The 16025-nt window shown below is 45.8% G+C and overlaps 1 protein-coding gene across 5 annotated transcripts in view; it reads left to right on the forward strand.

Moving 5' to 3' along the window:
* fgd4a (FYVE, RhoGEF and PH domain containing 4a) overlaps positions 1 to 16025 on the forward strand; it is a 43927-nt gene that overhangs the window by 22097 nt on the left and 5805 nt on the right. For 2 of the 5 annotated variants that reach the window (XM_071515458.1, XM_071515457.1), the window contains exons 3-8: positions 8228 to 8383; positions 9219 to 9414; positions 12207 to 12654; positions 15138 to 15227; positions 15344 to 15489; positions 15833 to 15989. In XM_071515458.1, coding sequence (XP_071371559.1) covers positions 8228 to 8383; positions 9219 to 9414; positions 12207 to 12654; positions 15138 to 15227; positions 15344 to 15489; positions 15833 to 15989 — 1193 coding nt within the window. Of the gene's footprint in view, positions 1 to 2938; positions 3239 to 8227; positions 8384 to 9218; positions 9415 to 9966; positions 10119 to 11325; positions 11352 to 12206; positions 12655 to 15137; positions 15228 to 15343; positions 15490 to 15832; positions 15990 to 16025 lie in introns of those variants that run through there. The other 3 variants (XM_071515459.1, XM_071515460.1, XM_071515461.1) reach the window with 3 other exon arrangements.

The following is a 16025-nucleotide window of genomic DNA, read 5'->3' on the forward strand; positions in this document are numbered from 1 at the left end:
CCCCGGTTTCTGCCTCTTTCTCTCTTTCGCTCTCTCCATTCTCTCTCCTCCTTTCTTTATCCCATCTCGTTCTCTCCAGTTAATCCCTCTATCCATCCTCTCCCTCTCTTCCTGGGTACATCTGGCCACTCATCTGTTTGTCCTCTCTCCGCTTACCTCTCTTCATCACCCCCCCTCCCCCCCTTCCTCCCTCGCTGTTTCTCCCTCCTTTTCTTCAAGCTGTCTCGAAGCCGTCTCCCTCAGCGTTTCTCTTTGCTCTTCGCCCACTCCATTTTCCCCATCTTCACCTCTTTCTCTTTCTACCTCTCTCCGTTAATCGCCTCCCCGTCCAGTATTGTGTGTCTCCCCCTCTCCCCGCGGTGTCCCAGGCTGCCCCGTGCCTCATGGCGGAGCAGACTGGGGTTCTAATCTCACGCTGGCCCTCGGATTAGGGGATGAGGCGGGGTTAATCTGAAGAAAGTCTGGGGTGGTTCAACAGAAACGGCTAATCCCTGTGTCTTGCCATAATGGTTAGCTGTCGCCCTGTCTGTTACACTGGGTCACACACACACACACACACAGTGCCAGCATTATGGCCCTGATGAAGGCTTTGTGTACTACAGTAGACGTGAAGCCAGACGTGTAACTACACACTCTCTAATCTCGTCGACTGATGTAGGGCAGCAGAAACTGTCAGGTTGTGTGTGTGTGTGTGTGTGTGCGTGTGTGTGTATGTGTGTCTGTCGGCTTGTGTATGTGGTCTTTGTGTGTGGCAATGTAAGGTGAGAAGTAGCTGTTTATGTGTTAGGTTTGTCTCAGTAGTTTGCCTCAGTATTTTGCCCACTGCTACTGTGTCAGCAAAGCTTTTAACTGTCAGCATCCTACTGAAACCTTATTTTTTTTCTGCCTTAATCTATTTTGACTGCTGAAGTTGCCTCCGACATGTAGTAAACACTGATTGAATAACAAAGTATGTGCAATAGAATCAGCTCATCTTCGATTAGTAGACTCACACACCCGTCACACAGTGGTATGTGTCACCGACTCTGTCTTTCTGAATTCCTGAAAGGTTTTCCTTCTGGGGATACATACTTAGGAAACACTGATGCGTATGAGGAAGAGGTGAGAGCGCAGTTCTGTACGGCTGGTTGAGGTCAGAGGTCAAACGCCGCCGTCAGCCTCACTGACGACTCATGTGAACTCTGTCTTTATGTGTCAGCTTGAGTTTTGACTTTGCTGCGGCAACGAAATCGTCTGACATTGCATTTTTGGTCGTCGTTACACAATGTTGTTTTTTTGAGCAGTGGTTTCGCTTCAGGAGGATTAGACTTCAGCCTTCCATATAGCTGAAAACATGGAGTATGGAGTTCTGTGCTTTTAATTAAAGGCAATTGAGAGAGAATTTAGCGAGTGGAATCCCTACTGGTCAGACTGGTTTTACTGAAAGAGAAAAAATAATACCTGTCATTCCTTCTAATCCTGCGCTGTTCACAAAGGCCCGTGTGCACGCAGCGGTGCGGACGTGTGTATGTGTACATGCAGCCACACGTAGATGAGAACACACACACACACATGCCGTACACACACCCACAGAGTACAAATCAGGAGCTGACGCGAGCTACGCTTACCATTCATTTACCATTTATAGCCGACAGCGTGATTTAAATTAGAAATGGTTTCCTGTGTTTTTTGTTTTTTTTCTGTAATCGTCTGAGGGCTCAAAGCTGATATACAGCGTTATATAGCATTTACTCAGATGTGGGACTCTCTGCTTGACTGTCACACTCAGACGTAAGGGAGCAGCTCTGCAGCACAGAATAGATACAGAACATGGAGAAGCTCAAGTCACAGTTCCCCGTACAGACTTCTGCAAAAGGTACAACGTGTGCGTGGTCTTAAACACAGTCTGTTCTCAGGAACCTTGTTTCATTTTCATTTGAATTTTGGACTTTGTATTTTTCACTTGAGATCACAAGTTTTCAGTTAGTTTGTGGTTATTTACTGAGATCGTCAACTGGTTTGTCTTGGCCCTGGTGTTTATATGCCTTGAGTGTTTGGCCAAGAAATGTGCCTGAGGAGGGAGCGTTGATGGAATAGTGGTTTAGAATAATAGCTTGTAGGCTTTGGGCTTCATTCTGCATTTAGTATACAGACAAGAGAATGGGTGCATGGTGCCACAGGCTGTTTTAACATGGTGTTTGTTAATCATTGATCAGATGAACTGACGCCCCGGGTAGACAGAACAAGAGGTGCGCTTAGCTGGTAAACAAGAGTCTGTCCTCTTCTGGTGGCCTGTGTTTGCATCTATCTTGCTGTCTGTATACAGTATGTCTCAGTTCCTCTCTCTCTCTCTCTCTCTCTCTCTCTCTCTCGCTCTCTCTCTCTCGCTCTCCCATATTGCCTCTCTTTCTCACAATTTAATACTCGCGCCGCCTTTCTCTGCTTCGTGCTTCCTGTTTAATTCTTTAATGAACAGATTAAAACAAATCAGTTTAGCAGCAAGAGCGAGAGGAATCTGGTAAACACTTTTATCAAGTTGTATCTGGAAGGTAGAGTGTGTGTGTGTGTGTGTGTGTGTGTGTGTGTTTGGGTATTCTTATGAGAGTGTGTTTTCACTGAATATACTGTTATATATCGCATTTGCTGTAAATCCACAATTCATACCCGCTCGCTCTTCCTAACCAGTTTAACCTACTATGAGTATTCCTCATTCCTCAGAGTTGAACGTCATTCAGGGAAGGAGTGGCTGCACTTAAATTAGCTGTCACTGCTGCTATTTGTGTGTGAATCCAGGCAGCTTCACGATAAGTTCATTGACTCACACTCGTTCCTGTCTAGATTTGCGCATTTTGCCGGATTACAGCGCGAGCCTAGCCTGCATATCCTGTCACGGCCAAGTCAGGCCTGTCAGAGTAGAGCTACGGGCCTGTGTGTGTGTGTGTGTGTGAACATCTGTGTGTTTGTGTGTGTGTGTGTACTAGTGTGTGTGTCGCTATGTACTTTTTTAAAGCCATTTCTAGTACTTAAAGAGGGGGTGTGTGAGAGTGAGAGAGAGAGAGAGAGGGGGAGGGAGGAGTCTTCCGCTGGTCTGCGAGTCCCTTTGCTGCGCTCAGTCACTTCATCGCATTGCCTGGGAAGATCGCGTGGAACCACTAAAGTTTCCCCCCCCGGCCAGCGCTCCTCTGGGACACACACACACACACAAACACACACTGAGGATACACCCCGCAGCTGCTTTGCTCTCTATCTGAGGCCCTGGGTGAGTTAATTCACTGGGATTGTTAATTTTTGTTCTCTTTCTGTCTCTCTCTCTCTCTTTTTTTTTTTTCTTTGGCTTGTCTCTCTCGATTGTGGTTTTCTCTCACCTCTGGTCGCGAGACGGTCTTGTTGGGGTTTGTGTTGAGATGATCTGCAGTGCGATTCGGAGCAGACCGCCCCGCCACACTGTGGGAATGACCGGGACAAGCTTGCACGTTCCCACGTTGACTCTCTGCCTGATTTGTGAGAGCGTTAAAAATGTTTTTGCTGCAGAACCTGGCTGAGCCTTTGATATAACACTGTAGCACAATAAAAATGTATTTTATCAGCCTGCTTCCTTGTCAGGCGCTCCCATAAATTCTACCCTCTCGCACTTCAGCTATGATGTAACAGCAGTGGACTCATTTATGGCACGTCTGACAGATTTGGATTAGATATTCTGTTGTTTTTTTTTTTTCCTGTGTACTTCCCCTGTGACACCATTTCTTCCATCCACTGTCTTCGCTCCTGCACCTTGAAGCGACTGCATCTGCGCTCCCTCAACTAGAAGCCACCCAGAGGATCCTTAATACGCTCGCCCATTTATTTAAGAAGAAGCAGAACGTATTAAGAATTCTCTCAGACATTCTTTGTGATCGGAGTGTGTCGTCCCCTCGGGGCGGGGGCTCAGATCTTTTTTAGGCGAGAAATATGGAGCTTTCGTGTCGAGCGTGTGTGTCAGACACTCCTCTGCTGCTCCTCTCGGTCTTGGCGCTGGCAGGGAGGAGGCAAGCGCAGACAGACAGGTGTGCCATTGTGTTTTTTTTTTTTCACCGACGGCTCTCATGCTGGAGTATCGGCGCGCACGTTGCCTCGGGGGTTTAGTGGGAGGGCAGAAGGGAGAGGAGAAGAGTTGAGCGTTGAGTGTAGGCAGCGGCAGACAGGTCGGGTCGGACGGGCAGCCCCGCTATCAGGTGACGGTGCTCCGGGGGAGGCGGTGATGTCATGTGTGCAGCCGACACCTGTCTTCCAACATTCACTTAATTGTGTCTGACTGAGGAGCTGAGTGGAGCTTAGCTGGCCGAGCTGGCACACCTGCCCTCGTGCCAAGCGATGGCCGTTACAGTTCACTTTTATGCTTAGGGCAAAAGGTAAATAAGCGCATTGTTTGTCCCTTGAAAGCACCGTTAGATAAGATAAGAAAGAAAAAATAAAGATAAGAGAAAGACTTTTTTAAGCTCCTTCAGTTAGTAGGCACTGGGATGATTCATTCAGTTATTTTTACTGTGTTTTTTTGCAGAGAGAGACATTTTTGTCTGACTGGTACATTCCTTCAGCCTGTGCTGTGCTAGCCTGGCAGTAAACAGGGCATTCCTGTGTACTGCTGTCTGTGGCAGTAATGCTGTAGGCACCACTGACCACACACACACACACACACACACACACACACACACACGCTGCCCTCAGGTAAGCCTCTGAGAGTTGATTCTCAGGTCATTCTCTCTCAGCAAGAAAATGGAGTGGATGGATAGAGAATGTTTGGTCTAATTCCAACACTTTTGCTTTTGATACTTTAGATCCTTCTGTCTCACCGACAGACAAGGAAGGTGCTGTTCATATATTTTAGATAGGTGTAGGGGATATTTGGGAAATCACAAACCTTGAGGTGCTTAAATCACAAATAGTTGTTGTCTAAATAGCCAAAGCAACACTAAGCATCTAACGGTGCTGCAGATATCTGACCTTTACGGAAGCATTTCTCATCCACCCCCCCACCCCCCTCTCTGTGCTGTTTTGGATTTATTGGGATAGAAGCAAATGCCTTCGGGCTCAGTCTGCTCAGTAGTAAAATACGTTTTCGTCTCCAGAAGATAAAAGGCGAGTTGCCATGGCAGCACGTCTCGCCATCATAAAGCAAGGACAGAGCCAGAGGTTGAGTTTCACTTTGACTTATCAACTCCTCACTTCCTGAGCTGCCATAGGAAGCTTAAAGTGTTTCATTTGGTGCTCAGAGCAAACTTACCAGTATATCATGTACCTCCATGTCCTGTTGGGTTAAACACAGTACCTCAGGCTTATAATGTAAATGTGCAAGTTGTATGTGTCAAGTCCATTGATTTGAGCCAGATCTGTGAAGCTGTTTTTGGGAGATAAAATCCTGTCATATCATATGCTAGGATATAAAAATACTAACAGCTATTCCTTATGATATTTCTTTGGTGCTATAAAATGCACTGAATAAATGCTATCTTCAGTTTGGTCTGGTCATGTATCAGAGGGAGCATGCTCACAAACCCCAAGGCTGAATGGCAGAGTCCTTGCCTCCACTGTTCCCCAGAAGCTCCTGTGTCCATGTGTTTATATCATCCATATCAACAAGTCCCCCCCCCCCCCAGACACCAGGGGTTCTTCCCTATCGCACAGATGGAGGGAGAGAAGGAAAGCCTGCAGACTGGGGCCCTTTGTGCCACCTAACAACTTAATGTCCACGTGCTTTTGCTTCAGCAGGGCGATGGCTGCTAATTTGCATGGGGGTCGATTAGCTTTGCCAGGCCAGTTTTAACGAGAGGATGCGTGTGTGTGTGTGTGTGTGTGTGTGTACTGTGTGCTAACCAGGAGCAGCTGTCCCTGCCAGACATACTGGTTCAGAGAATGGAAGTAGTTTGTCTTATGTTCCCTGACACAGACCTGGCTATCTTTTGTTGCCCTAATGGTTCAGATAAAAGCTTTGAGCTGGGCAATCTGATCCTAGATCAGATCTCCACTTTGTCTACACAGACATTTGATAAAGAGCGATTGGTATACTGCAGATTTGGGCCAAATATGCTTGCATTTTTAAATACTTATCTCCCTATATACAGTACATCTCTATATTTCTATCTCGCACACTCTATCTTGCTTTGTCACACTTAACATACTTGCACAGCTTGCTCTGGTTCAGGCTGGGAAATCCTACAGTAAAGAAGTGATTTACAGCTAAGGGACCAGTGTTTGACACAGTTAATAACAACCCCAGGAGAGAGAGCCAGGCTGTGGAAAGCAGACCCTCTGCAATCTACCAAGACGAATGTCGTATGTGGGGTACGATGTGTAGGTGGAGACGCGAGTTTGAGCCAAATATGTATAATATGAGACGAAACTTGTTTCCTTGTGATCCTTAATGTGGCCGCGAGGGGAAGCCAAGCACGTAATCAAGAGGAATTCCTGAGGCCGCCGTTAGAATTGATCAGTAATTTCGGGGCCGTGTTTAGAAAGTTAGCTCCCGCCCCCCAAAGCGCAGCGTGGGACCGCTTCCAGTCAGACGGTCGCTGAAGCTGTTGTCTTTAATTACGGTCAGGTTGTAAAAATAGAAACTGTCACTATATGATTCTGTGGTATTCTTTCCTCTTCCTGTTTCAAGATCGGTAAGATAAAGATCACTGTAGAGAGGATAAATACAGGGCTCTGAGCAGCACACAGGCGCATAGTAACTCTGTCTCCGTACAACATTTTTGTACACAAATTACATCTACTCTATGTGCCTGCATACATGTTGTACCATTTATAAATAGAGGTGCACACCACACTCTACTCTGACACCAATCCTTCATATTTTTCAGTATTTCAACACAAGTTCAACACAAGTTACATGCATGCATGAAACAATTTTCTGAAAGAGAGTTAGCTTACTTTATAATGTAGGAGTCTGAAATTTCACATCCTTTCAGCGGATAGAGCTTGATCTATTTTTAAAAAAAGAAGAGATTGCGTGTATCAAGGAATTAAGGCCTCTTCTCAATGATTTATGTCGCTAAGATGGAAAATCTCCAGCGCCAAACCAAGGGAAGGATGACCAGGCTGTAGACTCTGTAGAATGAAAACTGGACACACTTGCTTAGAGACATAAACAATAGTAGTCACAGGTTTCAGTTGTGGCCAAAGTGTAAGTCTGTATGCTTTATGCTCCGCTCTCCAGCCTAGGAAATAGACCAGCACACACAGATCGTTTATCCATACAAGGCTGGTCAAGCACAAACAGGGTAGAACAAAGCTGCATCGATTCCTGCACATAACCTATGCATCAGTGCCACTTGTTAAATCACACACAGCCATTTAAGTGGCCGCTGTAAATGGAGACTAATGCACTAATAGAAAACCTCTTTGCTTTTAAAATAATGAGACCACCTACTTTCTCCCTGGCAAGATGGTACCATATATGGATGCTTACCATACTAGGCTACATGTCTGTGTAGGTTGGTGTGTGTGTGTGTGTGTGTGTGTGTGTGCATGGGGTCAGAGAGAGGTAGATTTAGGCTACTGTAAACATTGCCAGTCTGTTCTGCCTGTGTGTCTGTCGAGCCATTAAATTAGTGCCTGGTCTATCTAAACACCCTGCTCCACTGATGCTGTACCATCTGTGGCCAGCTGGTTGGGTAAAGCCTCACTAGTGCCGATCGTCAACTGGATCATTAGCTGGATAATCAACTGCACTGTCTGGGACTCAACTATTTAGCCTTAGTGCTGTTCATCACATGTGGACCCATGTGAATATATGCTGAACGTGCAAATATAGTTCCACTGTAAGTAAGGATGGGTTGTGGGTTTTATCACTGTATGGGACACAGTGATGCTTATGATGGTGTGTGTGTGTGTGTGTGTTTAGGGAAAGTCAGAGGGTTCCCACGGGAAAAACAAAATAAGGTCTTGATAGTGTTTGAAGGCGAACGCATGGCCTTGAAAGTACTTGATATTTTCGTAAAGTTTCACCCAAATTAATCTGGATTTCTTGACTTGACAAGATCATGAGTAAAAAATTAGGCCTCAATGAATTTTGAACAAAACAAGACCTTGAAAGTCATTGAAAAGTCCTTGAATTTGATGTCCAAGTGAGCGTGGGAAACCTGAAGGCAGACTAAGTGCATGTGACCATCACAGACCAAATAGTTTGTCTTCATCATCAACAGTACGATCCTGTCTCGCTCTGTATTAATGGACATGAATGGTCCCCCCCCCCCTCTCTCTCTCTCTCCAGCTCTAGGCAGCAGCCCATCGTGCGAGCACAGCAGCCCGCCCAGCGTGAGGGCTTGTCTCAGTCGGGCGGGCGGCGGGACAAGCGAGAAGAGCAGGGGGGCAGGGGTCAATGGAAGAGGCTCTGGCAGCAGGCCTCCGCTGCAGCCCAAACCACAAGGTACACAATGGCAACAGCCCACCACGACACAGCCAAACAATGTGTGTGGGGAGGGGACGGGGGGGGGGAGAAAATGACACAATTGTCACACGCTGCCGGACACAAGCGTATCAGAGTGTGAGTCATATGTGAGTCTTAGCAGTAGCTTTCTCACCTGCGCTCACTCACTGTTTAATGTCTCTCTAAGCGAATCTGCTGTCACTACAAATGCTGTATGTTGTATAATTCACAAGGCACCCATGAGTCAGTGCATGTATGACTAAGTGCACGTTCACGCCACCACAGGGGAGCAGTGAAAATCAGAAATAGTTACATAACATTGGTGAACCCTGAGCTTTGTTCCTCTTTTGTTTGACCGTCGTAAATCATTCTCAGCAGATAAGACACGAGAGAGACACCGGACCCTTCCGCAGCTCTAAATCAAACTTCAATTCCAATAATCTCTATGAAGTTTGTGCCAGAAAAGTAAAAAATTAACTCTTCCTATTCTCTAAGCTACACCAAAAACCTGTCTCTTTCATTTTGAATGTTGAATCCAAGGTCAGTGTCCTTGGTCTGGGGTCAGGATTTTAGCTGAGATAACTTGTGCTGCCCCCTTCAGTTCCAAATTGGCATTACAGTGAAATATTCCCTCATGGGCCACCGAATCATTAAGGCTCTTTCCACCAGCATCTTAAATGATTCCCCCTAATTACTGCAACTCGTGTCTGTCAGTTGCAATCATTCCTGCACTGCAAAATCAATATTTAACAAAGATACTGGTAGAACTCCCATCCATTTCTCCTTCCACCCCATACATGGATTGACTCTCGAACCTCTTCTGTCTTCTCTCCAGTGCCTCCGAAGCCAGCGCACCTCCAGAGCCCGGTGACGGAGCTCTCCTCCCCGCTGGGCCGCATCCAGAGACCGTCGTTTAAAACCAGCATGGAGGAGGGAGGAGGAGGAGGAGGAGTGGGGGGCCTGGCCAGGGAGAGAGCCAGGGAGAAACAATCCAAAGTCTCACACCTCATCAGCCGCTTTGAGGAGAACAGGTACGGCCCTTTTCACTTTTAAGGTAGCGTGCGATGTTATTCCCTCTATCTTTACTGGCACCCATCCCATCACTGCTTTGGATAAGTAGAGGTGTGTAAGGTGGCGAGGGAATGAGTGGAAAGTATATAAAGATGAATTGAGGGGTTAAGGGATTTGAGGCTAAGCAATTGCTCTATTCTATGCACAGTCTATTCTATTCTATTATTCAGCACCAGTGGCTCTTCAATACTGCTCTCGCTCCAGAAAGAATTTTGCTGACTCAAAACAGGTCCGCGTTATCTCACTCTGGCTATGTAATTTTACAACAATAGATCGGTTCGGGTCAAATAATTCCAATATACGTCACTTAATAGCTTTTGTAATAGGACGAGCCCATTCAGGCTGTTGTAATCAGCGTGTGACGTCTCGGCCGCGCAGAAAATGGAAAACTCTTGTCTTTCCCAACATTTCCTACCACACTATTTCGAGGATGAAAAGCAGAAGTCCTCGATTAAAGCCTCTCTCTCTCTCTCGTCGGCCTGACTCATTGATGCGAGTTCAGACGCGAGCCGTAGACAGAGCGAGGGGAGATTAGCCCGTGCTTCACGAGCCAAAGCGTTAGCGAGGGGATGAAAGGAGATTTGTACAGGCGGGGGGAAACACAGCTCCTCATTCAGTTGTGGGACAGACCTCACTGTTGTAAGATGAAACCCAGGAGAATGAGGTAGGATCTCTACAGCTAACTGTTCTCTCATCTTTAATGTCTGCTTTGTAGTTACATGCTGATTTAAAATACACAGTTGGCTGCGGTTGTGCAAGGATTTCCACTTGAATCTGGAATTCTGTTTCTCATGTATAAATAGACGTCGGTTTACTGTAAGGCTTACTTACATTTTGCAACCGATCAAAGTTGGCTTAGTGTATTTCCCTATTGTTGTTTCTTTTATTTCTTATTTTTTTCAGCTTCATGTCTTCTTTCATGGCAAGTCCAAGTGTTGATTGTAGCTGCAGTCTTCTCTATGTTAGGGAGACCCATGGGTGGTGGTGAGGGGCACAAACAATGGTGCCCTTGTCCCAGCCGCTCATACAGTAGAGTCAGAATCCAAAAGCATTCCGTCAGCAGCAGTAGTGCACCAAAGATTCACTCCAGTCTGTTGCCACTTATTCCTCAGCACTGAATCAACTGTGATATACCAGCTCTGTCTGGTATTATCATTTTAACAAAATGTCACTGCTGAATCTAACCTTGTATCCCAGGCTACCTCCTCACCTTTCAGTTTGGAGGTTCGCCACACGGAACCAGGTTGGGCATATCCTTTCCATTCAGACCCTGCGGGGGCTGCGAGGATTAGCCCTCTAGTGGCCCTGGAACAGAGGAGAAAGGCCCCCGCAGCCTCCAGGAACAGAATTAGCCTACTAATATACTAATCTGGTTCACATGGCGCTGGCTGCCTTAAAGGAGCCCAGACTGCCACATGGCGCGTGAAGCTGTTTTTAATGTGCCGCTTGTCTAGTTGAGCCTGCAGAGGCTGTTTTAAAACGCTGTCATGTACTGGAACACCTCCTGTGTCACCAAACGGTTTATTTATATGCAAAGAGGAACTGCTGCATGCTTCTATACAGAGTGAACTTGCAAACACTTCTGCGTGGAGTGTGTTCACGGTCTCTGCCAATAGTATTGAATATACTCTAATATGTCAGCCAATCATAGCAGATTTCTGTCTTCCTCTGAGAGGGAAAGAAGATATTGTTTCACACTGAAACACCTCCAGTGGCCTACAGCCCAGAAGTGATTCATCTGTAGAGTGTTTCACCAGCCTGTTGTTCCTCTATTTATACATACTTCCTGTTTCTACCGGACAGTGACACTCAATGCAACTCAAACAGTTCAAACATCACCTGCTTGCATGACGCCTGTTTGTCCCAGAACTGTTTTACAGTAAAGATTATATCACAGGTATCTCTTGTTTTTGTTGTTCTGCTGCATATTGCTAATGCAAAAGTGTTAAAAAATATTGCCCAGGCAAAAGAATTGAGGCTTCAGCGAAAAGAAATGTAGTGAGATGAGATAACTAGGTTACTGCCTGCTGTAACACCGGAAGCTGTAGTGGAGGAGGAGCCTCCAATGTACAGAACAAGTCCGGTGGGTCGCAGACAGGGAAACAGCTGGACAGACTGCCAGGGCAGGATGCAGTGCTACTGAATGGTCAGTGTGTGTGTGTGTGTGTGTGTGTGTGTGTTTGTGTGTGTGTGTATGAGAGAGAATCCAGCTTCCAACTCTTTACAGTATATCAACTTGTCTTGTGCAAATTGTTTTTCCATATCGTTCATGCTCAAGCAAAGGATGGAAGAGAAAGAAGGATCTTACAGCACAGCATACAATATGGATTTTGTGTGTGTGTGTGTGTGTGTGTGTAGAAGTAGGGCAGCAACAGGGTATCTCCAGGGAGTAGTGTTGTACCTCTCCTCCTTCTTCACTCCTCCGGTCCTCCTCCTCCTCCTCTCTCACACTTCCCCTGCATTATCCCAGCTCTCCGCAGCCCCACAAGACAGAGGGAAGTTTGTGCATCTCCACAGTTTTATTTTTAACTCTCTCACACACACGTGCAGAAGCTCGCTGCTCGCCGTCGCTCCCCACACTCCCTGTTCGCCGTGCCTGAGCAGACCTCCGCTCTCTTTCTCCTCAATCTTTCTGCCACAACCCCCCCCCCCTCCCCCCTGCTGTTTCCTCTACTCTGTTTTTTTCTGTTATTTAACTTTTTCTTTGCCGCGCTGACCGACTTCCTCCTCGTCTCTTCCTCTGTTCCTCCAGCAACACGGAGAACAAGAGAGACGGCTCGCCACTCAAACAGATCAGCAAGTCGGCCAACTGCAGCCCGGCTCACCGCGGCTACCAGAAGCCGTCGGAGAGCAACAGGATACAGGAAAACCACTCGGCGGCGGATTCGGCCTCGGCCTCGGCGCCGGGCACGCCGCGGGATGCCCACAAGCCGGCGGCTAACGGGGTGCTAGCCCAGATGGACCTGGAGCGGGACAAGGAGAAGGAGAAGGAGAAGGAGAAGGAGGAGAGGAGCAATGGAACTGTAAGGATAGAGACTGCTGGGCTAGTCAATGGAGATATGGGGGAGCAGAGCGGTGATCACTCACCTGCACACACAGACAGGACTGGTACAGAAACCCACACAGGGAATGAGGACAGTGGGTCTGCAGCAGAGACGGAGAGTGAGCACAGCAAAGAAGAAGGGAGTGCAGAACAGAAGGTATGTACATGTGTGTGGGTTGGTTTTGTACAGCTTTAAACTGTGTGTGTGTGTGTCTCTCTCTCTGTCTTGCAGCCTGTAGTGTATTTTTCTATCTGTGTATGCTGGGAAAAAAAACTGCTGGTATGTTTACTTACCAGTGCCATGTGTATTTATATCCCCTATGTCAGATATTTATGGCCTCTGCACAGAAGAGCTATGGTATCTGCTGTCTCAATTCTCTGACTTGGCAACATCTCATGATAGACAAACATAATTCCCTCAATAGAGACACAATGATGCCCCAGCCAACCAGCTTTCTTCTTTATCTCAGCTTTGTGTGTGCAAAAACTGTGCGTTACAGTTAAATGGAGATCTTCTCTGAGCTACTACTCCAACACTGTGAGGATAGAGTTACAAGCGAACTGTGTGTGTGTGTGTGTGTGTGTGTCACTCAGTGCTGGTGTGTGTGTGTGTGTGCTTCTCGATCTGTCAGCCGGAGCATGCCCTGTGATCCGATGTAGTACATACTAGAGGGGTTATTTTCCGTGAAGGCCGAACAGATGTCGAACGCTCCAGCAGCTGAGTTCGTGCCTCGGCGGACCCCCATGGGAGCCTGTGGTGCCTGCTGTTGTCTACTGATTATAAATATCCAGAGTTCAGATCACTCTCTGCTTTCTCAGGCCTGAAATCACTGCATATCTCTATGGCATGAGAGGTGGCCAAAATGGTACTAAGCTATGCCACCATTTGAGCTAGAGGCTCCACAGTCGAATGCTCATACTGAACACGTACTTTTACTTATACTTTTACTTTGTCAAGTCGAAACTTACCACTGGTTTTTTTGGACATGGAGCCATTGCGTATGCTAGACCAGTCACGTCTCTACTACCTTCAGTTAGATTTTAGCCAGTTTACCTCTATGCTTTGATCAAGATATTTGATGGACGGAGTTAAAATTCAGTTCATGTTACAGTTATTCCATTTTGAAAAATCAATTAATTTTTCAGTTTCTGATGATCTTCAGTTAATACATCACAACTGGACCTTAACAACTGCTTAAATCCTTCCAGTCAGGTTTGCAGCAATTCAATTGGTTTGCAGCAATTCAGTTGACTTTGTGGTGTGCCTCCACTCAGCAAGGACACAGCATTTAAATTAGCGGAGCTGTTACTGTCACCCAGCATTGTGACTGTTCTGCATGTGAACATTTGTCCTTCAAATTCATTCAAGAGAAATATCCCATTAAATGAAGCCTTAGTATTTGAAAACCATTATGAAGCACATTATTCTCATTGTGAGACACAGTATATTTGAAAACAGATTCAAGAAACATGAAGAAAATTGGACTTTTAACTTGAGAAAAAGTCTCAAATAGACTCACCAAACAAGCAATATTGTGTATTTTCTGAATAATGAATTATGTGGAAATGTGAAGCTCTTGGGATGAGCTAGTTGCCCTCAAGGCTTATAACCTGGCAACTGAGAGAGTGATACTGTTGCTTGTGGTTATGCAAAGTGTGATATATTCTGCTGCCATGTGACTAAAACCCAAACTTCATCACATGAGTATGCCTGTGTGAATTTATGTTTCAAAAAATTTCATACAGTTTGGAGACTTCCAAATGTTATTGCCTGATATGATGACTTGTTTTACTAATTGTCTCTCACACCAAGCCCAGTTATACAGAGTTGTGTCTTTTGTTTGATTTGGTCTCATTTCCCTTCTTCCACCTTTTCATTTCCTGTTCTGAGAGGCCCGTCTACACCGCAACACAGTCAGTGAAGTCACACAGCCCATCATCACCACACTGCTAATAACACACACCACAGTGTTAATATGCTGTGTAACAACACAATGCCATGCAAAGTCACTGAGGCACTGAACATGCAGAGGCCTGGAGCAGCATGAGTACAGTCATGATTTGTGATGAACATTTTCTCATTGAAATGCAGGAAATACAACATGATGTGACTCTAAAGAAGCAAGTTGCTCTCTGATGACTATTAGCTTAGAGAGTAGTGAGTTTTTACTGTTGACTTCTAAGGAGATCAGAGACTTGAAGCAAACAGGAACTTGCAGAAGCATGGAAAGAAACCTACAGTTGCAAATGACAACAATGTGGAAGTGAATATTGAATAGGACTGAATCCATGACCTTCAGACTTTGCCTCCAGTTTGTTCTGCACTCCTGCATTAAATGTTCCAGTCAGCGCTGTCTTAATTCTGTCCAGTGTGTTGAGTAACATACAAGGCCCTATTTTAAGAAAGATCTCTATAGAATATAATATCCATTATTCATCATTAGTGAAGTATTGGACTGAAACGGTCATCATGCGGACTATGGACCATGCTGCTGACTTTCTAGCACAATAAAATAAGATCACTTTCACACTTCACTAATTCATTAATGATTAGAAGTTGTTAAGAAATAAGATCGCCATGTTGTGGTACACATATATATCAAAATTCTCACCATTGTACCTCATGTGCCATTTTCCCAGGAGACAAACGAACAGAAGCTGTATAAGATTGCCAGCGAGCTCCTGCACACAGAGAAGGCCTACGTTTCACGGCTTAACCTGCTGGACCAGGTGAGGAACTCCTGTCTACTGTGAAGCTCCAGTTCACTTTTGCATTCTGATAATGTCACTCAGTTTACTAGGTGAATCAAATCTATTATTTATCACTTATCACTTCTATGTACCAGGTGTTCTGTGCCAAGCTAACGGAGGAGGCGGGTAAAGGAACATTCCCCATAGATGTGGTGAAGAACATCTTCTCCAACATCGTCTCCATCCACACCTTTCACAGCCAGTTCCTACTTCCAGACCTGGAGAAACGCATGGGAGAATGGTGAGCTTCAACTCACATTAAATGAATGGTGACTTCATTTGTGGTCATTATTATTATTTAAAGAGTGCTTTTAACCAATACAATTGTCACAAAGAGCTTTCGGGAAAACAAAGGACACAAGCATAAGGATAATAAAAAACAAGAGATAAACTAAGTACATTACAAACAAGCATACAAGAGATGGTGGAAGAAATGTGTTTTATTTCTGGTCAGTTTTCTCTATTAATTGAGTTCTGACAGATCGTGACAATACGGGGAACTTGTGGTCTCCCAAGTTATGGTTAAACTCCGCAAAGTCACATGGTCCACTTGTGAAGGATTCCCCCTGCTTCCCTCCCTGCAGGGCGTCCACACCTCGCATCGGGGACATCCTGCAGAAGCTCACGCCCTTCCTGAAGATGTACGCTGAGTACGTGAAGAACTTCGAGAAGGCCATGGAGCTGCTGAAACAGTGGACAGACCGCTCACCTCAGTTCAAAGCCATCATTCAGGAGATTCAGGTACTGTGAGCCAGGATCCAGTCCTGACAGACTGCA

Source organism: Centroberyx affinis, unplaced genomic scaffold (genome assembly GCF_046629955.1).
Source record: "Centroberyx affinis isolate AG114_WGS23_722 - 3 ecotype Tasmania unplaced genomic scaffold, CSIRO-AGI_Caff_v1 ptg000354l_1, whole genome shotgun sequence".
In the NCBI taxonomy this organism is placed as follows: Eukaryota; Metazoa; Chordata; class Actinopteri; order Beryciformes; family Berycidae; genus Centroberyx; species Centroberyx affinis.